This window comes from Centroberyx affinis, unplaced genomic scaffold (genome assembly GCF_046629955.1).
Source record: "Centroberyx affinis isolate AG114_WGS23_722 - 3 ecotype Tasmania unplaced genomic scaffold, CSIRO-AGI_Caff_v1 ptg004818l_1, whole genome shotgun sequence".
Lineage (NCBI taxonomy): Eukaryota > Metazoa > Chordata > Actinopteri > Beryciformes > Berycidae > Centroberyx > Centroberyx affinis.
The window spans coordinates 15,976-37,858 of record NW_027282347.1 but is presented as its reverse complement, the minus strand read 5'-3'; the positions used below and the strand labels follow the sequence as shown (position 1 = coordinate 37,858).

The window sequence follows — 21,883 nt, the reverse complement described above, 5'->3', positions numbered from 1 at the left end:
TTCTTGTTATGCTTATGCAAATCAGCCTGTGTGTGTGTGTTGGTTTGTTAAAAGTCAAACAATAAATTAACTAACTTTCATATCAGTGTGACGTTTTTTAGGAGTGTGTGTGTGTGTGTGTGTGTGTGTGTGTGTGAGAGAGAGTGAAAGAAAAACGGTTTGTGTGTGTGTTGGCTTTCTGCCTGGTAAGAATGTGTGTGTGTGTGTGTGTGTGTGTCTCCTTCCATGGAATTCCAGCCAAGTGTGAAGCACACACACACACACACACACACACACACACACACACACACACACACACTATTTGACTATAAAACAACTGTGTCTGTTGGAGAGAGAGAGATAAAGAGAGGAAGAAGCGAACAGAGACGGACGGAGGAGAAATGAGCTGACAGGATGACTGGTGAGTAACGCTTTTATGGATAAAACAGATAATAAAAGAGGAATAGAGTGAAGAAGAATAGACGGACAATAGATGTGAAAGTGGAGAGGAGTGGAGTCAGTGACGGTCTGGAGAAACCGGATCGCTCGGGTCGGGTTTGGTCCGTTTCAGATCTGATCCTGTTTCCAGTCGAGTCGTCTTCATGTCCTGCAGCAGAGACAGAAACAGATTTTACATTTTACTTTCTAGTTGTTTCTGTGTGGTGAGGAGGTCAGAGGTCAGAGGTCAGAGGTCAGAGGTCACCGCAGCCTGCTTGATAGGTGGAAGAAATATTCCTGTGATGTGATATGATTCATCAGCTTCCATCCAGCTGTCTGGAGACTTTAAAGCAAATGAAATGTGACTGATAAAAAAACTTTAAAGACCAAGGCGACTCCTCTTTGAAGCATCAAAAGGCAAAAAAAAAAACTTTATTACATCACAGAAGCATTAAAACAAACAGTTTTGACTCCCTGAAGGCCTGAAGATGTTTGGGTAACACTTTACACTAAGGGTCACTAAGTTAAGGGTTAGTTAATACTTAATAAGCATTAAAAACCCTTAATTAACACTTAACTAATGTGTAATTTACTAATGGTGTTCATGTTAACTAAGGTATTAATACTTATTTAATAGTTTATAAAGATGACTATTAAAAAATGTATAAATTAATACCTTAGTTAACATGAACACCATTAGTAAATGATTACCAGACACATTAGTTAACTGTTAACTAACTTAACTTAGTGACCCTTACTGTAAAGTGTCACCGATGTTTTAAATGCTTCTGTGATGTAATAAAGTATTTTTGTCTTTTGATACTTCAAAGAAGAAGAGTTGCCCTGGTCTTTATTTAGAGTTTATTCTCAGAGTTTTTTGTGCAGCCTCTCTCTCTCTCTCTCTCTCTCTCTCTCTCTCTCTTTCTCTGTCTCTCTCTCTCTCTCTCTCTGTCTGTCTCTCTCTCTCTCTGTCTGTCTGTCTCTCTCTGTCTGTCTGCTTCTCTGTCTCTCTCTCTCTCTCTCTCTCTCTCTCTCTCTCTCTCTCTCTTTCTTTCTTTGTAGCGCTCCTCTACTCGTTTCTTAAAATGTGACTTTGCTGGCTCTCTGTCAGCCGGTTAAAGTGAATGAATCTCTTGACCTTTAGAACTCGGCTTGATTGCGGTAATGAGGTCTCGGTGTGATAGGAGCAGGGAAAACCGGCTCCAGGTCCTGGAACGATCATTTTAGATCTTAAATATTTTCCTTGAGACAGGAGTGTGTGCAGCTGTGTTCACATCTGTTTTCTGATCAGAGGCATTTCACGAGTCCAGACCAGTAAACATAACTTGAGATTTATCTGTGTTTAATACGCCTTGTTAAGCCCCGCCCCCCCCCCCCTGGTTCTTCCAAGTGAGATCAAGTGAATTTATTTCTGCAGCTCTTTATCTCATCGTGTCTCACAGGACTTTACAGAGAGAGCCTAACTAGACCCATCTCCATTTAACTCAATGGATGCTGAAAACTGTGATGCTCAATATCTCAGAAGTATCCTGAAGGCAGATAGAACCTTATAATTCTAAGCTCACAGGTTTTCAAAACATATACAAAGATACATAAAAACATAACAACACTAACGCCCGACACATGGCATTTGGTCTAACAATAGTGGAAGTAAGCAAAGCAATAGAGTACAGGGAAAAAATAAATAAATAAATAAATAAACCTCACCCAACCCTCCGCTTCAATAAACTTCTCCCATCTGTGAAGGTAACCTTGAGAGTCATTATTATTATTAGTTGCAATGCATCCTTCCAAAATAAAAATAAAAAATGTTTCCAAAATTTTTGAATCGATGAATACTTAAGGATTCCACTCCGGTTGCCTTAAAAATGAACCTTTTCCCCAACAAAATAATAAGATTAACAATATAGGTCTTCATTTCTGTGACATCTCCCATTATTATATAACAAAAAATCTAGCTCAAACGTAAATTCATATCATATCTGACTCAGGTTCCAGGAAGCATAAACGGCATTCATCTGATTCACTAATACACCAGATCTTTTTGCATTTTCCTTCTAGCGAGGAAATTGTAGATGATTTTTAACTGAAAATATCTTGTGAATGAATCACCAGTAGTTTTATATATTAACACAAAAACTTGGTTCCATGGTAAGGGCCAATCAAAAGTGTTTTTTACAGGTATTGTATGGAATTTGTACCAGAGACTGAGATGTTAAATTAAAATTGTAGATAATTTTGTTTATATGAACACCTCAGATCCCCCACTGTTACTTTGTTTCCAGTCTGTTTTTTTGCAAATAATACCATACATGTCAATGAAGTGGTTATAGCTCATAAGTTTCCCATCTTCATATACAATATCATGTATGAACCAGACACCATTATCAAACAGACTTTTCTCCCAAAAAATTGGTTTCCCTTCAATCACAATATTAGAATTAAACCATATAATTCATCCCTACTTTCTGGAGGTTGAAACTGAAAACAACTGTGTGGATATGAAAAAGGTTGAGAATCACTGGTCTAGATGAGAGTCAAACCAGTTTAAACCAGAAGCAGAGACGCTCACCTGCTGTTTAAGACGCTCAATCAAAATCAGATGATCAGTGGTTTGTTCAGTCATAACTTTAATAACTGGTGTATACCCCCCCGCCCTAAGTCTTTATCCAGACTCTTCTTCTGTGGTTCCTCGGTGGTGGAACGAGTTACCAAACTCAAATTCGATCCTAAGAAAAGGCTAAAGACCCAGCTCTTTAGAGAACACCTTCTCACCTGATGGACTGAGTAATCTGTAAATTAAAAAAAATAAATAAAAAAACCTCTTTATCTGCCTCGTAGCACCTTTGTCCTGCTGGACCAGATCTTAGCTTCATGGCTCTTCCTCTCTTTGTTCTCCTGACCAGATCCTTGCTTGTGTTGTATTATAATCTCATGTGTATGTTGCTTTGGATAAAAGCATCTGCCAAATTGTAAATTGTAATCATATCATGATGTGCTGGCTCTTCCACCACCCAATACAGATATTTAAAAAAACAAAACATACAGTTGGTGCTCAGTCCTGGAGATTAAATCTAAACACAGTCAATCAATAACTGATAAAAGGGAACATGAAGTTTTTCCTGTTCTTTTAAACTAGTTTATCCTTCATCTCCTGTTTTCAAAGTGTGCTGTAGTTCCTCTTATCTAATACAGTTACAGGTAAAATAACTTTTTATTTTTTTACTTGTGTATTACTCAGTAATTACCAGTCCTCCTAATAGTTATTACATCTAATTTACTTGGATATTACGTAGTTATTTCCAGACTGCATAATTCAACTCTACCTGCAGTTTTCCATGCTGGTGTCTGCTTAATGAAAGCTGCATTGTTTATTACTGACCAACTGGTTTGGCCTGGCTTGTATTACACACACACACACACACACACACACACACACACACACACACACACACACACACACACACACACACACACACACACACACTCACACACACACACTCACACTCACACACACACACAATCCCCCAGGAATTCATTTCCTCGTTCCAAGCTTCCGTGCCTCTTTGTCTGCTTTCTGAAGTGTTTTGTAATGAGAGCAGAACCCAGCTTCTCCCAAACATTACAGTATTGATTAATGAAAGATTATAGATCTGATTATATAAGAGCTGAGCAGCAGGGTTCAGACTGAGGTGAGGCAGCCAACACACAAGGCACAAATGTAGCCATGTTTATGACGATATTTTAATATTTGTGTGTGATATTGTCTATATTTCTGTATATGTTTATATACATTTGTTGTGTAAATGGGTGTGTGTATATGTTACAGTTTATGTGGATAAATGGCCAGATAAACTGGGATATGTGGGAATTTTTTGTGTATGTGTGTTTATGTGTATGTAATGTGGATACTGTTATGTGTTTGCATATGTGTCTATATGTGTTTATTTCTGTGTATATATGTGTCTTTGTGTCTGTATCTGTACATGTGTCTTTATATGTGTATTAATATATACTGTATATACTGTGTGTGTGTGTGTGTGTGTGTGTGTGTGTGTGTGTGTGTGTGTGTGTGTGTGTGTGTGTGTGTGTCCAACAGAGCGCTGGCTGACCCCCCCCTCCCTCCTCGACAACCACACCTCGGTGACGGCCGAGCTGCTGCCGGGCAACCGGTCGTCTGCGTGTTTCCATGGCGACGACGCGTTCAAGTACCGCGCCTACACCGTCACCTACCTGCTGCTGTTCCCTGTGGCGTTGCTTAGCAACATCGGAGCGCTGGTGGTCTTCCTGATGCAGACCAACAGGAGGTCTGAACACACACACACACACACACACACACACACACACACACACACACACACACACACACACACACACACACACACACACACACTTTGCCAACTGTCTCTACACAACTAGACAGACTTTGTTGTTCATATTTGCATAAGTGCAGGCTCTCATTTGCCTTTCAAATGTAAAAGCCCTGGCTGCCCTGACCTTTGACCCCTGAAGGTTTAAACAGAGCAGAGGAACTGATCGACACGAGGACACGCCTCCTGTCTTTTCACTCTTCTCATGTAGTCTCATGTGTATTGGATGCAATACAATCTGAACCAACAAGTAATAAGATTGGTTATAAGAGGATATAATCAAAAAATTTACAAAAATATACATTTGTTGGCGCTTTTTTGCTGCAATGTCATCAGCTGTGTTTCACGGGCAGAAAGAGGTATGTTCAATGACGAACCGGATTATGCAACGTTTAGAAACGTTAACTCCCGCCTGCGTTCTTCTATTTAAATTGTGCTTATTGTAAAGTAGATGTAACGATACAGTCGTTATAAAGTGCTATATTTTATTGAGTTTATTGAGATGCCACTGAAATAACTTGTCATATAGGTTATGAGCCAAATGTATTTATTTGTTTAGCAGGTGACATCAAATGGTAAAATGCAAGCGATTTTTTTTTTCCATTTGGCCTCGAAATTGATCTACAACCATACTAACCAATTAAAAAAAATATATATATATCTATCTTAGCACCAAAGAGCTCAAGCAAAGAAATGCAGCAAACCAGAATCCCTTATTTGGGCAGAAAATGCAGCCAGACTGTGTTCCTGGTCCAGGAGAGAAAGTTGCAGGCGTCCAGTACTGCTGTGAGAGGTTTTACCATGGAGTCTATTGAACACCCGGGGAGTCCTGTACAGACACAGAAGGGAACCTTTAGCGTCGCTATAGCAACGCCAAGGGATTTGACAAAGAGTCAACATAGGACGAGTTGGGGATGAGAACGGGTTGGCTGTTCTGTGGCTAAACCAGAGACCGATTCAAAAATATCTACAAAACTTTAAAATGAAACAGTTTTATTGCAGAGATTGTTTTACTGCATTTGCACACAGCCATAAAATGATCGCCGCTGCTGATCAACACAGGAAGTAGAAAACAGACGCAGCCTGAACACAGTTTACTCCTGAACCTCCATGTTCGCCCGTTTACTCCTTTCATTCATTTCATTTCACATTTCATTAGATCGCCTCGAGAAATGGCCCGGTCTCTCCGGCACAGTTATTAAATTGTTTCACGCTTATATCACTGGACGAAACTTTTATGTAAAAATTGGAGAACATGATGTTGATCATGGTGTGGCCCAGGGAAGCGTCTCAGGACCTCTGTTATTTTCACTGTACATGCTCCCACTGGGTGTCATCATCCGGCAGCATGGTGAGAATATTCACGCCTATGCTGATGATACACAGTTGTACGTGTCTGTGAGGCCAGGTGACCTGACACCTTCTCTACTCTACTGTGTCTCAGACATAAATTAATGGATGAGTAATCATTTTTTAAAGCTAAATGAAGAGAAGACAGACATTCTTTTAGTTGGTCCTGAATCCAAAAGGGATTTTATTCAAGCCAAACTGAACAGAAGACAGCATTTTAGACTCAGATCTTATTTTTTAAAGCTAATTTTAATTCCTTGACTGGACCAACTACCAACCACAGTCAAGGTGAGACCGCCTTTATTGATGCAGTGCTCTGTATACTGGTCTCCCAAAGGCAGCAATCACTAGACTGCAAATTATACAAAACGCTGCTTCCAGGGTCTTAACTAAGACCAAAAAGAGCGATCACACAACTCCTGTGTGACCTGATCTGCACTGGCTATCCATATCCTCCAGAATAGATTTCAAAATACTTCTTGTAGTCTTTAAGTGTAGTCTTAAGGCACTAAATGGCTTAGCACCTTCTTTTTTTTTTTCTTCCTTTCTCAGTGATGGTCTCATTTGTTTATGGTAATTGCACTAATGTCTCATAATTGATGTGGTGATGATTTATTGATGTCAAAATACTACAAATAGTAGCAATCACTACAATCAGTAGCACTTCACTTAATACATGGTTTATACAACAGTGTTGAAAATTGCTGAAAACAATATGTAAGGCCTTAGAGTTTTCAAATGGCCTTTGGAAGCACATTGATATTCATCCAAAACAATCACAGACCGTGCAGAAATGCACAGGTAGATAAACATTTCTGCCCTCCAAAGCCCAATATGGTGTGATGCATCGTAATATAATTTCTCTGATTAGCTCTGATTGCTTCATGATTATTTGAGTCATCATAATATCTCAGATGAAGCATTAGCAGTCACCAGATTGCATGTGTTTGTGTGACAGAGAGAGAGAAAAAGAGAATTTGTGCTCGAGTGTGCATGTTTGTGACATTGCGTGTGTGTGTGTGTCTGTATTGTGTATGTTTATTTGGTTTTTTTTACCCATATCCTCTAGAATAGATTTCAGAATACTTCTTGTAGTCTTTAAGTGTAGTCTGGCTTAGCACCTTCTTCTATCACACACAGTTTATCGTTTTATGTCCCAAGGTCAGCAAGAAAATTAGCTGCTTTCTCCCACTGTGCCCCGACACTGTGGAATATCCGACCTCTAAGTACTAGAGTGCCATATTTGTTGCATACTTTTAAACATACTTGTTTACCTTAGCGTACAAATAGAAATACTGTCTACTTTTGCTTTGCCAATTTATCGTTTCTTTCCTCTCCCCCTGTTTTTTTAATCTCCCTGTTTTCAGTTACATTGACTGTTTGATTGTTACCTTTATCTGTCTTTTCATTTGTTGTTTACCTTTTGCGATCCTGTAAAGCACTTTGAGCTACTGTCCCTGTCTCTATGAATAGAAATCATTATCATTGTCATTCATCATTATATGGGTTTTGGGAAGCTGATATATATACTTTTGGAGGAAAGCTGCATGATAGCCAATGTTCAGTATCTTTACATTTAACCATCAGAATCAGAATCAGGTTTATTGCCAAGTAAGTTTTCACAGTACAAGGAATTTGCCTTGGTATGAAGGTGCATACAATAAACATAAACATGGAGAAAAATAATAAAATAAAATAATAAAATTAATAATAATAAAGATAAAAATATAACAAAAATATAAAAAACATAAAAAGTATATAAAATATATATGTGCAATATATCTGTTTTTTAAAGTGAATGAAAAAGATGTACAGTTTGTACAGGAATGTGCAAAATATTGACCAGAGAATGTTCATGCTTCCAGAAAATCCCAGGTGTTTTGGGTTTTCTCACTGAGCTTTATTAGCACAAATTAAAATATAACGTATAAAAAGTGAAAATCCTGCAGCGTCTCAGAGACAACATGCTGCTGTCTGAGTCTGCTTGATGTGTTTTATCAGAATGAGATCAGCTTCCTGGTTTAAAAATAAACCAACTGTCTGTTTTGCATTTTAAAGCAATGAACAAACAAGCAAGAATGATGAGAACAAGCCATGTTGCTGTGGAAACACAAAAGTGCTCTAACAAATTAGTTTTAATAAAGAGAAACTTTGTAATGCAACTAGTTACTTCTTAAGGTAAGAGCCGAAGTAAAGAGTAAAGAACCTAGTTACTTAAAAGTATATATTTTCAGCTTACCCCAATAATGATTAGGTTTATATAAATGTAGAAAAATGTTATTCCATTTTGATAGAGTATAATATTTTGCATGAATTGCCAATGAATAGGTGTGGCAAAATGGTTGCACCTTAATTTCAACATAACATAAAAAAAGTTCCTTCCTGGTTCCAGATCTGTGTTGCTGGGCCTTTGAGCAAGGCATTAGAGTCTTCTGGTGTTTACTGAGTGGATGTAGAACGGGGACAACAGGAAACTGGGACCAGAGAAGTCCTTCAAACTGACAACTACGCCAAGTCAGATGTTGCTCTTTGGCAGAGCACCAGAACAAATATTACACTCAAGAGGATGAGAGGAGCCAACTGGCACACAACTCAAAATGACATAAATTTAAAATGCCTCTTTCTTTGGAAAGTTCAGGATACAGAACATGATTAACAACTAACTCTTGCCTTCTTCAGGGAGCTTAAATAAAACTCGATGGTAAAAACAAAAAATTAAACGGGTTCTCATTTAGCAATGTGACTTACCAACAAAACATAGAGAAGTACTTAGTAAACAGCCACCAATTCTTTTATTTTTATTTCAGTTTAGCTTCAGTTTTGGCTTTAGCTTTAGTTTTATCTTTAACTTTGGCTTTAGTTTTAGCTTTAGCTTTACTTTTATCTTTACCTTGAGATTTAGTTTTAGCTTTAGTTTTTGTTTTAGCTGTAATATAAGCTTTAGTTTTAGCTTGAGCTTTAGTTTTAGCTTTAGTTTTTGTTTTAGCTTTAATTTGAGCTTTAGGTTTAGCTTTAGCTTCAGTTTTATCTTTAACTTGAGCTTTAGTTTTAGCTTTAGCTTTAGCCTTAGCATTAGTTTTAGCTTTAGTTTTTGTTTTAGCTTTCTTTTTAGTTTTAGCTTTATCTTTATCTTTAGCTTTATTTTTCAATTATAACCTTGTGTCTCCCTGAGCGGCTGGTTCTCACTGGCAGATTCCTCTTCCTGTTTCCTCCAGAAACTCCGCCTCCTGTGTCGTCATGATGAACCTCGCCCTATCAGACACCGGCTTCTCCCTCACCCTCCCGCTGCGATTGGCTTATTACTTCAGGGGCGGGGTGTGGAACTTCCCTGATTGGCTGTGCCGACTGTGTGTCTACTGCTTCTATGTTAACCTCTATACAAGGTAACACACACACACACACACACACACACACACACACATACAGAAATACACACACATAGATAGACATGTACATGCACTAACAACGTGCTAACTCTTCCTCCCTCAGCATCCTCTTCCTCACTTTACTGAGCGTGCTCCGTTGGCTCGCCGTGGCCCAGCCCCTCCGCCACCGCTCCATGGCCACGCCCGCTCGAATCTCATTGGCCTGCCTGGCTGTGTGGGCGTTTGTGGGCGTGTCCTCCGGCCCCTTCCTGTCCAATGGGGTGACAGAGAGGTGAGGTTCCCACAGGAATCACATAAAAATTGTTTTCCTTTATCTGGTGCAATTACCTGCAGGCTGCCAAAGAAAACGGTGTAAATAAAAAGTATGAATATATATGTCCTTGATGGGCTTCCGTATAATCATCCCCTCTAAGCATCAGATTGTAGTTGAAGTTGAATTATTGATAAACGAGATCCCATCCCCATCCTCCCATTTATTTTCTCCTTGATCAGTCAATTTTATTTAGTAAGAACTCTGGATATAAGTCACTGAGCTGAGAGGTTTTACAGCAAGAACCAGAGCAGCTTCTCTGTCTCCTTGCTGCCATGCTAATGCTAACATGCTAATGCTAACATGCTAATGTTGACTAGAAGAGCTAGAGAGAGAAGTCCAGTCTGTGATGAAGCTAACGTTAGCCTCGTCGCTAACGTTAGCTTCCAGTTGAGTTCTGACAGTTTGCTAACAGACTCATCTGCTCAGTTCTCACAGTGTGACAGACTGTACAGCCTTAATGTCCAGACTTGTGTTGTCACCATAGCAACTAACACTTAAAATTCGCCACTTTATGCTGTACTAGCCAAATTACCATGGGGAACAGCACCGGACGGAGCGTTCTATTGCTTCAAGTTCTGTGATGATTACTGTGGTCGGGACATAAAAGCTGTGATGCATTTATTTCCACCTCTCTCTCTCTCTCTCTCTCTCTCTCTCTCTCCCTCTCTCTCTCTCTCTCTCTCTCTCTCCTCTCTCTCTCTCTCTCTCTCTCTCTCCTCTCTCTCCCTCTCTCTCTCTCTCTCTCAGGGCGGGGCTTCCTCGTTGCTTCGAGCCGTCTAGCCCCGCCTCCTGGGGGCGCGTCCTAATCCTAAACTACGTGGCGCTGGCCCTCGGCTTCCTCCTCCCCTTCCTCACCATCATCGGCTGCTACGGCAGCATCATCCGGCGCCTGACGGCCCGCGCCGGTCCCCACGGCAACGGCCTCCCGGACAACAGCCGGCGGCGCAGCAACAGGCGGCGCTCGGTGCACCTGGTCAGCATGGTGACCGCCACCTTCCTCCTCTGCTTCCTGCCCTATCACGCGGCCCGGACGCTGCACCTGCACGCCGTGTGCGGCGGCTGGCGCTGCGGCGTCACGCTCGCCCTGCAGCGGGCCGTCGCCGTGACGCTCTGCCTCGCCGCCTGCAACAGCGCGGTGAACCCGCTGCTCTACTACTACTCCACCAGGACCTTCAGGGACAGCATGAGGGACGCCCAGTCCTCACTGCTGTCCAGCAGGGGGAGCCGCGCCTCCTTCAGGCCCGGACTGACCTGGGCCAGGAGGAGGAACACCACCTGAGGACCGACCTGAGAACTGACCTGAGGAACACCAGCTGAAAACCCACCTGAGAACCACCCCTGAGGAACACCACCTGAGAACCCACCTGAGGACCGACCTGAGGAACACCACCTGAGAACCCACCTGAGGACCCACTTGAGGACCCACCTGAGGACCCACCTGAGGAACACCACCTGAGAACCCACCTGAGGAACACCACCTGAGAACCCACCTGAGAACCCACCTGAGGACCGACCTGAGGAACACCACCTGAGAACCCACCTGAGGAACACCACCTGAGGACCCACCTGAGAACCCACCTGAGAACCAACCTGAGGAACCCACCTGAGGAACACCACCTGAGGACCCACCTGAGAACCCACCTGAGAACCAACCTGAGGACCTACCTGAGAACCCACCTGAGGAACCAACCAAGCGTTCTTGTGTTCTTGTCCAAGAAGTAAAAAAAAGCGACACGTCTTCAGCTCTTCATTTTAAACCCAGTGGATTTTGTTGTTATTTTCTCACCACCTGGACGACTGAACTGAATCTACTCAGATAATCTGCGTCCCTGTTCTGTGTTCTCCAGCCGAAGTACGGTTCCAAACGGTTCCAAAACTGATGACTTGTGACTTGAATAGTGACGACTCAGACTTGGACTCGGACTGGGGACTCGGACTCGATCACCTCAGCCGTCTTTTCAGCGTTTCCCTAAGCTTGTCCCTGATCTTCTTGCTGGTTCAAAGTATCGGCTGAACATTCATAAGAAAACACAAACACTGACAGGAGGATGGACAGATCGTCTATAGCAACAGAGGAAGAGGAAGAGGAAGAGGAAGATGAAGACGCTCCACCTCGTACTGTGAGCTTCACTTACGTGGATTTTTCCGTTAACTGGCACGAAAAGTCGAGCCAAATGAGAAGAAGGACGATCGGTAAACGAAAAAAGAAACTCTGCAGTAAAGTTGTGGATCATCTGCAAAGTAAAAACACTTCCTGATCAGCTCCTGATTAGCAGCTAACTCATCCCAGATTATGACTCGTCTCAATGACATTAAATGCTGGAAGACACAGAATTTCCTCCAGCTAAATGATGCTAAATCTGAGATCATTTTAATCGCCCCCCCCCCCCCACACACACACACACACACACACTCAATGAGTCATCTTGGAAGCTTATCTGCCAACATTAAACACACCACCAGTAATTTGAAAGTGCTTTTGGATTCCTTCTCCTTTCATGGTCAAGTGACGAGAGTTGTGCAATCAGCTGAGAAACGTCGCTAAAATTAGATCTTTTTTTTTTTATCATACTCAGACCTTGGGAAAGTCATCCACGCTTTTATTTCTTCCTGGCTTGACACGGTTCTCATACTTTTTCACGCCAAGGACCCCTAAACTGACACAAATTAGCCCACGGACCCCCATCTGATAAGACTTTTGCTTTCAGATGTTTTATTACAGAAAGTACATGAAACCCATGACCAAAACAGTCACACATTCTGTCATTGTGTTACTTATTGATGGAATTATAGTGAAAATAAATTATTCCCCTTTTTGCTGGGGACCCCCTGGAACCCCCTCAAGGACCCCTGGGGGTCCCCGGACCTCACTTTGAGATCCACTGGACTTCTGTACTCTCGCCTCCAGCTAATACAGAATGCAGAGACCGTCTCACTCCCATCCTGCCTGTGAGTTTTAGAATTGATTTTAAGGTTTAGCTGATGACTTGTAAAGCATTACGGGGCCCTGTTGTCCCCCTGTGTGCCCGGACGCAGCCCGCGCTCCTCAGGTTGGGCCCCGCTCAGTGTGCCGCATTACGAAAGGTGACCGAGCTTTTGCTGTCAGGGCCCCTTCTTCTCGGTTTCATCTCATTATATAAATTATTCTAAATAAAATGAATACTTTGTTTTTTTGGCTGCTTGATGGGAAATTTGTCGTTATTTTAGACATTTAACAGATTAAACGATTAATCGATTAATCAAAAAAATAATTGATGGATTAATCGATAATGAAAATAATTGTTAGTTGCAGCTCTGGAGTGAAGCTACAGATGGATCGAGTCACAGACAAAGCTCTGTGTGTGTGTGTGTGTGTGTGTGTGTGTGTGTTTTTATGTTTTCCAGTGAAGTGATTCTGTATTTGTTTACAGATTGTTTGTTTATTCCATAATAAATATTCTGAGATGTTTCAGTCACGTAGACAAAGAACTAGAAATCCCACAGGAAAGAAACTCTTCATCAACTCCTCCCTTCCCTTCCTCTCTCCTCCTCTCCTCTCCTTTCCTCTCTTCTCCTCCTCTCCTCTTCTTTCCTCCTCTCCTCTCCTCTCATCTCCTCTCCTCCTCCTGTCCTCTCCCCTCTTCTCCTCTCATCTCCTTTCCTCTCTTCTCCTCTCCTCTCTTCTTTCCCCATCTCCTCTCCTTTTCCTCCCCTCTTCTCCTTCTCTCCCCTCTTCTCCTCCTTTCATCTACCCTCTCCTCCCCTCCTCTCCCCTCCTCTCCTCTCCTCCCTTCCTCTCCTCTCTTCTCCTCCTCTCCTCTCTCCTCTCCTCTCCTCATCTCCGCTCCTCTCCTCCTCTCCTCTCTCCTCTCCTCATTTCATCTCCGCTCCTCTCCTCTCCTCTCCCCTCTTCCTCTCCTCTCTCCTCCTCTCCTCTCTCCCCTCCTCTCCCCTCCTCTCCTCCTCTCCTCCTCTCCTCTCCCCTCTTCCTCTCCTCTCTCCTCCTCTCTCCCCTCCTCTCCTCTCTCCTCCTCTCCTCTCCTCCTCTCCTCTCCTCTCTTCCTCTCCTCTCCTTCTCTCCTCTCCTCTCCTCTCTTCCTCTCCCTCTCCTCCTCTCCTCTCTTCCTCCTCCTTTCCTCTCCTCTCCTCTCCGCCTCCTCTCCTCTCCTTTTCCTCCCCTCTTCTCCTTCTCTCCCCTCTTCTCCTCCTCATCTACCTCTCCTCCCCTCCTCTCCTCTCATCCTCTCCCTCTCCTCTTCTCCTCTCCTCCTCTCCCCTCTTCTCCTCTCCTCTCCTCCTCTCCCCTCTTCTCCTCTCCTCCTCTCCTCTCCTCCTCTCTTCCTCTCCTCTCCTCCTCCTGTCTTCTCCCCTCTTCTCCTCTCCTCCTCTCCCCTCCTCTCCCATCCTCTCCCCTCCTCTCCTCTCCTTTTCCTCCCCTCTTCTCCTTCTCTCCCCTCTTCTCCTCCTCTCCTCTTCTCCTCTCCCCTCCTCTCCTCCTTCTCTCCCCTCCTCTCCTCTCCTCTCCTCTCCTCTCCCCTCTCCTTCTCTCCCCTCCTCTCCTCTCCTGTCCTCTCATCTCCCCTCCTCCTCTCTCCTCCTCTCCTCTCTTCTCCTCTCCTCCTCTCCCATCCTCTCCCCTCCTCTCCTCTCCTTTTCCTCCCCTCTTCTCCTTCTCTCCCCTCTCCTCCTCCTCTCCTCTTCTCCTCTCCCCTCCTCTCCTCCTTCTCTCCCCTCCTCTCCTCTCCTCTCCTCTCCCCTCTCCTTCTCTCCCCTCCTCTCCTCTCCTCTCCCCTCTCCTCCTCTCCCCTCTTCTCCTCCTCTCCTCTTCTCCTCTCCTCTCCTCTCCTCTCTCCTCTCTCCTCCTCTCCTCTCCTCCTCTCCCCTCCTCTCCTCTCCTTCTCTTACATTGTACATGTTTCTGTCCTAAAGATCATTTCATCAGGTGAGTGATGTTCACAGCTGTTCCAGGGTCAGTTTGCTCCTCTCAGGTTTCAGAGGAACCTGGAAGAAACTTTTTCATGGCAGTTAATCTGTGGAATAGATTGGCAGGAAATATAAAAATCATAATCATCTTGGGAGGTTTCAAGCTGGCTCTTCAGAATTGGCTCAGAGGTCATTTGTAGTAGGATATTATGTCTGATAATAGGGTGTCTTTCTATATTTTATTTTCTTGGTTTGTTTTTGATGTAGCTTATTTATTTTAGTTATTATGGACAGACCCAGACATGTATATAATCTGCTGTTGGTTTATTGATATTTATGTGTTTTCTGAACAGAGTGGAGAGCAGGGCCAAGCATGGCCCAGAGCACTGAGGTGTTTGATGCTGTTAATACTGTGAATAACTTGCTGAGTGTATTGTGTTGTTTTGATTTGATTCATGTTTAAGTGTCATTCATGCCATCCTGACCCCCCCCCCCCCCCACACCCCCACCACCACCATGGAAATAAGCCTGTATGAACTCAATTCCTTGGCAGAGCCGCTGTTTGTAAAATTAAACTGTCTAATAAAATAAAATCAATCAATCAATCAATCACTCCTTCTCTCCTCTCTTCTCCCCTCTTATCCACCTCTCCTCCCCTCCCCTCTTCTCCTCCTCTCCTCTACCTCTCCATCTCTCCTCTCCTTTCTCCTCCTCTCCTCCCCATCTCTCCTCTCCTCCCCTCCTCTCTCCTCCTCTTCTCCTCCTCTCCTCTCTTCTCCTCTCCATCTCTCCTCCCCTCTTCTCCTCCTCTCTTCTCCTCCTCTCTCCTCTTCTCCTCCTCTCCTCTCTTCTCCTCTCCATCTCTCCTCCCCTCCTCTCCTCCTCTCCTCTACCTCTCCTCTCTTCTCCTCCTCTCTTCTCCTCTCCATCTCTCCTCTCCTTTCTCCTCCTCTCCCCTCTCTCCTCCCCTCCTCTCTCTCTCCTCCTCTCCTCCCCTCCTCTCTCTCTCTCCTCCTTTCTCCTCCTCTCCCCTCTCTCCTCCCCTCCTCTCTCTCTCTTTCTCTCCTCCCCTCCTCTCTCTCTCTCCTCCTTTCTCCTCCTCTCCTCTAGATGCAGTAGACTCCAAACTTGATGTTTTATAATCATATGAACACATCAATATATTGATACTTGACATGCACTTATTTCATAGTATTTAGTAAATACTATATGTTTTCCTACTGCATAATATTTAGTTTTATTTCATTACTTTGCAAAAATGTGTAACTTTCAGAAAACCGGTATGCAAAATATAGTTGGATCATCTTCCTTATTTTATGCTTAGCAGCAGCAGTGTTACGACATCGCCACCTGGTGGTCTGGGTGAGCACCAGGACTCAGTGTGACCAGAAGGAACCACAGTGATATATATATTAACAATAGGATTACCAAACAATAAAAACCCAGATCCAGGTTTTCCTTTTAAAACAATATTGCACAGTAAAGTCCGTTCCTGTATTTGACAGGTTTACTTCCCTGTCCGTGTTTTTCCACTGTCCCGTCCTCAGCAGCCTTTCCCTCCACTCCTCCGTGGCATCGGGAAAGAACCTGAATCTACAGTGTTTCCAATTAATAAATGCAATTAAAGCAAGAATGAATATATCCAACAACCCCCTCCACCCCCCTCCACTCACAGAAAATATCCAAAGAATTGCAAACTTAACCAAACCTCTCTCAAAACTGTACAAACTCCTATCCTCCAATGACTCTACCATGTCACTTCCAATCAATAAATGGGAAAAAGACTTAAACATAAAGACTAACACCAACTTCTGGACCCAAATCTGTAAAAACCACCTTCAACAAATACTAACATACAACTAATTCAATACAAGATTAATCATAGAAGACATATCACAAATCTTATTACATTGGAAAACCTGAAACCAGCTCACCACTTCACAACGGTTAAATCTCCTGACAGCTAATGCCACAATGCACGTGCACAGACACATGGACACACACACACACACACACACACACAAACACACACTTCCTACTCCATAGACCACACCACCACCCAGCACACGCTTCCGTGTTCAAGCCTTTCTTATTTTTATACAAAGCAGTAGCAGTAGTAGTAGTAGTAGTAGTAGCAGTAGCAGTAGTAGCAGTAGTAGTAGTAGTAGCAGTAGTAGTAGCAGTAGTAGTAGTAGTAGTAGTAGTAGTAGTAGCAGTAGTAGTAGCAGTAGCAGTAGTAGCAGTGTGAAAAGGCTTCTCCCCTACCTTTTCACCTGACCCTATTTTCCCCCAAATTACTGCATTCTAATGTAATATGTCCCCTTACCTGTGCAAGGTCTTACCTGTTCCTTGGGCTGGTTAGAGTAAAAGGGAGAGTGTGTGTCTGCATCCCTGTATTTAAGGTGTGGCCTGGGCCATACCAAGTCAATGGGGGAGGGACTTTCCCTGGCTAAAGCGTAATGTGGACGTTAAATTGCCCACATAGAATGGTGACTGTTTATTGTTTTATTTAGATAGTCATCCTATATAATGTTTGAAAATATATGTTTCATTTATATTTTAAGAACATTTATGATAACCTCCTCTTGTATAGCCTACCCTATGTTTACCTAGGATAATAGTTCAGTCCAATCAAGGTGGGGCTGGGGAGGGTATATAAGCTGGTCATTCTGACCTTGGTAGAGGGAGAGTAACAGCTTGCTGTGAGGCTGTGGAAGTGTTTGATTTGAGTTGATATTTGTAGCATCCCGGGGCTGCGTCTTTTTGTTTCCTGATTTTTGGCTTATCATTTTTGGTTAATAAAACCACAACCTCGTTTGCATTATACCTCTGCCTCATGACTCCCTTCTTCAGCATATCAACATCTTTTTTTGAAGTTTTTCCAGTGCCAGTCAGCCACACTAGCATCCCTTTAAGTAGTGGTACAAGCGGTAACTCTACAAGTGGTGGCAGTGGTGGGATGTTTTTGCGTCATTGACACTGGAGAGAAAAAAGAAGAAGCAGGGGCGCTACAACACCAGGAGTGTGCAGAAGGCCATGCAGAGTGACGAGGAGAGAGCCTTCCACTATGACCCCGGTGCTCCGAGTAACCAGGGTGACATCGGATACCAGGCAACAGGAGGAACAGCCGGAGGGATCCCAAGGGGTCCAGACAATGGAGGATATGATCAACTGTATGCCTTGATTACGAAGCAGATGCAGATCCAGGAGAGGGAGGCTTACAAGCAGGAGCAACGATGGAGGAGTGTCCAAGTGCAGCTGAACCAGGTCCGGGATGATATGGAGGCAGACCGACGGGACACCGGCAGGGGCAGGTTGGAGCCAGGCGGCAGCGAGGAGAGGGGTCCAGGACCAATGGCTCACCCGGAGGCAGCGTCCCCACCCCCTGGCCTGAACCTGTATGCTGGAGCTGGAACCTGGGCCAGAGCCACTATTCCTAAGTTAGAAGAGGGAGACGATATTGAACAATATCTGACGACATTCGAGCGACTGGCCACAGCTTATAGGTGGCCCAGAGCGGAATGGGCAGTGCATCTAGTACCTTATCTGACCGGTAAGGCAAGGAGTGCCTATGTAGCAATGGACATAGATGAGTCAATGGACTATGAACAGGTTAAAGAAGCTATTTTAGCTAAATATGAAATAAATGAAGAAGTCTATCGTCAAAGGTTCCGGGAGCCAGACCTCCGCCCAGGAGAGACCCCCCGCGAGCTTTACAACCGTCTTAAAGACCTCTACAGAAAGTGGCTGAGACCAGCAGAGAAGACAGTGGAAGAAGTGGGAGAAGTACTGATCTTGGAGCAGTACCTCCGAACTCTGTCTCCTGAAGTGAGAGTGTGGGTGAAGGAACACAACCCTCAGACAGGCCATCAGGCGGCGGAGTTGGTGGAGGCCTTCATCTCAGCTCGGAGGGGACCAAAGACCTTCCGATATGACAAGAGCTACCGGCCCTCCATGATGAAGGGTAAATCAGTTGGGTTTGGTGAGGGAGGTGGTCCAAATTCTAGTGAGAGGGGTAGAAGTTCAGGTGTGAGGACATTTATATCTAGGCCCCCTGAGAGGCCAGCAGAAAGAGCAGAGAAAGCCCCACCGGTGTGTTATTTTTGTGGAAAGGAAGGTCACATAAAGCCAGAATGTCCAGCTTTTAAAGCTAAAGGAGCTAATACCATGTGTTGTGTGCCAAGACCCATTAGACACAGGGTGGGAGGTCAGGAAGTTAGGGGTAAGATGCAAACCACCACCATTTCAGTGAATGGTACCCCTGTCACAGCTCTGCTAGACTCTGCCAGCACCCAAACCTTAGTCATGCCCTACCTCGTTGAGAATCCAAGTCAGTTTGGGAATGGGATTATAGATGTTTGGTGTGTCCACGGGGACAAACGGCCTTATCCCACAGCCCATGTGTATCTAGAGGTGGAGGGCCAGACCTACTTTTTGGAAGTTGGAGTGGTGCCAGGCTTAACTCATCCAGTACTGTTGGGCCAGGATGTACCCATACTTCCGGAGTTGTTGCAGGCCAGTAAGCCAGTTAATATGGTTGTTACACGGTCGCAGGATAGAGATAAGGTCAGTCAGACTCCTAGTGTCTCCCCTCACTCCCAGTGGCTACAGCACCTGCCCTTCAGCCAGACTGAGCTTACATGCGAGGGTAATGGCAAGGTTAAAAAGAGCAAGCAACAAAGGAGGAGGGAGAAATTAAAGGGCACAGCCAGAAAGGAGCAGTCTCAGTCACCAGAGCCAGGGAAGTCAGACGAGGACACTTGGTGGGAGGTGCCAGGAGACTTGAGCAAGTTACAGAGTGAGGATTCAACTCTGCAAACCTCCTTCAGCAAGGTCACTGAGGTAGAGGGAGCGAAGACAGGGGTAGCCCCCTCCTTAACTGAGGAAAGTTACGTTGTACAGGATGGACTGCTATATCATCAGCCAGAAGGGGGTGCAGCTGAGCAGCTGGTAGTTCCACAGAGCTTAAGAGGGAAAGTCTTAACCCTGGGCCACAGCATTCCCTGGGCAGGTCACCTTGGTAGTGTTAAAACGTTAGATCGCATTGCCAGCAGATTCTTTTGGCCAGGATTGTACACAGATGTGCAAGAATTTTGCAAATCCTGTCCTGAGTGCCAGTTGACCAGTCAGAAGAGAGTCCAGAGGTTCCCTTTGCAGCCTATGCCCATTATTGATGTGCCCTTTTTAAGGATTGGCATGGACATTGTAGGGCCCTTAGAGAGAACCCAGTCGGGCTATAGGTATATACTGGTGGTGTGTGATTATGCTACTCGTTATCCAGAGGCTTTTCCCTTGCGTCGAATCACTGCCCGGGCCATAGCAAATGTCCTCCTACAGCTCTTCTCCAGGCTAGGGATTCCCCAGGAAATAGTCACTGACCAGGGTACAGCCTTTCTATCTCAGACCTTACGTCAGGTGTATAGTTTGCTAGGGATTAAGGGTATTAGGACCACCCCTTACCACCCACAAACTGATGGATTGGTGGAACGATACAACCAAACCCTGAAGGGCATGCTGAAGAAGTTTGTGGCTGAAAATGGAAAAGACTGGGATCGTTGGCTGCCATACTTGCTGTTCTCTTACAGAGAGGTGCCCCAAGCTTCAACCGGATATTCACCATTTGAACTCTTATATGGAAGGCAAGTGAGGGGACCCCTTGATGTACTGAGAGACACCTGGGAGAAGCCGAAGACCGCACAGCCTATCTCTGTCCTTCAGTATGTCCTACAGATGAGAGAGAAAATGGAGCAGATGTCGGAGCTGGTACGTGGGAACATGGAGCAAGCGCAGAAAAGGCAAAAAGACTGTTTTGACAAGAAAGCCAAGAACAGAACCTTCCAGCCAGGACAAGAGGTCCTGTTGCTCCTCCCTACCTCAGAGAGCAAGCTGTTAGCCCGATGGCAGGGGCCCTTTAAAGTCCTAAGAAAGATGGGGCCTGCCACTTATGAGATCGACACACCTCAGCACCGAAAGAAAAAACAGACTTTCCATGTGAACTTGCTTAAAGAATGGCAGTCCGCAGCTGACTTAGCCAGTCAACAGCTCTTGGTGAGATCAGTCAAGACGGAAGAAGACCAAACTGACCAGTTCTTTCCCACCGAGGCAGGCGACACTCCTATCCACCTAGACCTGTCCCATTTGTCCCCAGAGATGCAGGGAGAGTTGCTGGCCATTGTTCCTCCAGATTTATGTCAAGATAAACCGGGTTATACCACCTTAGTGGAGCATCACATCCCACTCAAAGATCCTACTCCAGTTCGCCAGAGAATGTACAGGATCCCTGAGCGGCTGCTTCCTGCTCTGAAAGAGGAGCTGGAGCTCATGAAGTCTCTGGGAATCATCGAAAGGTCACACAGTGAGTGGAGTAATCCGGTAGTCCTTGTACTTAAGAAGGATGGCAGCATCAGATTTTGCATAGACTTCCGGAAGGTTAACTCCCAGTCAAGGTTCGATGCCTATCCCACTCCCAGACTCGACGACCTCATTGAACGGGTTGGCAAGGCCCAGTACATCAGCACTCTTGACTTATGTAAAGGGTATTGGCAGGTACCCCTAGCTCCTGAAGCCAAGCAGTGCACCGCCTTTCGAACTCCTCAAGGCCTGTTCCAGTTTACAGTCATGCCTTTTGGTCTGCAGGGCGCACCAGCCACTTTCCAAAGACTTATGGACCAGGTCCTAGAAGGCATGGAGGCCTTTTCAGCGGCGTACCTAGATGATATCGTCATCTACAGTCTCACTTGGAAAGATCACCTGCAGCATCTTGGAGAAGTTCTACAGCGCCTTCACCAGGCAGGTCTGACTGTCCAGCCCAAGAAGTGTTCCCTGGCTAAGCAGGAGGCAAAGTATTTGGGCTATCTACTGGGCCGTGGAGTGATACGGCCCCAACAGAACAAAGTACAGGCAGTGAGGGACTGTCCTCGTCCCCTCACTAAGTCAAAGCTCAAGTCCTTCCTTGGTCTTGCTGGGTGGTACCGAAGATTTGTTCCCCATTTTGCCACACGTGCTGCCCCGTTGACTGATCTGACCCGGAAATCAGCGCCCAACAAGTTGCCATGGAATGAAGAGCATGAAAAGTCATTCCTTGACTTGAAAAGGGCTCTCTGTAATGATCCAGTGGTGCAGAGCCCAGACTTTGACAAACCTTT

The 21,883-nt window shown here is 44.7% G+C and overlaps 1 protein-coding gene across 1 annotated transcript; it reads left to right on the top strand.

Moving 5' to 3' along the window:
- The first annotated feature begins 329 nt into the window (after positions 1–329).
- cysltr3 (cysteinyl leukotriene receptor 3) lies at positions 330–11,115 on the top strand. The gene is made up of 5 exons (XM_071545240.1): positions 330–400; positions 4,517–4,724; positions 9,353–9,520; positions 9,627–9,794; positions 10,584–11,115. Exons 1-5 carry the CDS (start codon positions 394–396, stop codon positions 11,113–11,115), a joined length of 1,083 nt encoding a protein of 360 aa, XP_071401341.1. The 5' UTR covers positions 330–393.
- Positions 11,116–21,883: the final 10,768 nt, after the last annotated feature.

What these genes read in the sequence shown, in the direction of transcription:
- cysltr3 (XM_071545240.1), top strand. An exon ending in CTGATGCAGACCAACAGGAG is followed by an intron (nt 4,725 to 9,352) that starts GTCTGAACACAC and finishes TGTTTCCTCCAG; the next exon opens with AAACTCCGCCTCCTGTGTCG. An exon ending in TATGTTAACCTCTATACAAG is followed by an intron (nt 9,521 to 9,626) that starts GTAACACACACA and finishes TTCCTCCCTCAG; the next exon opens with CATCCTCTTCCTCACTTTAC.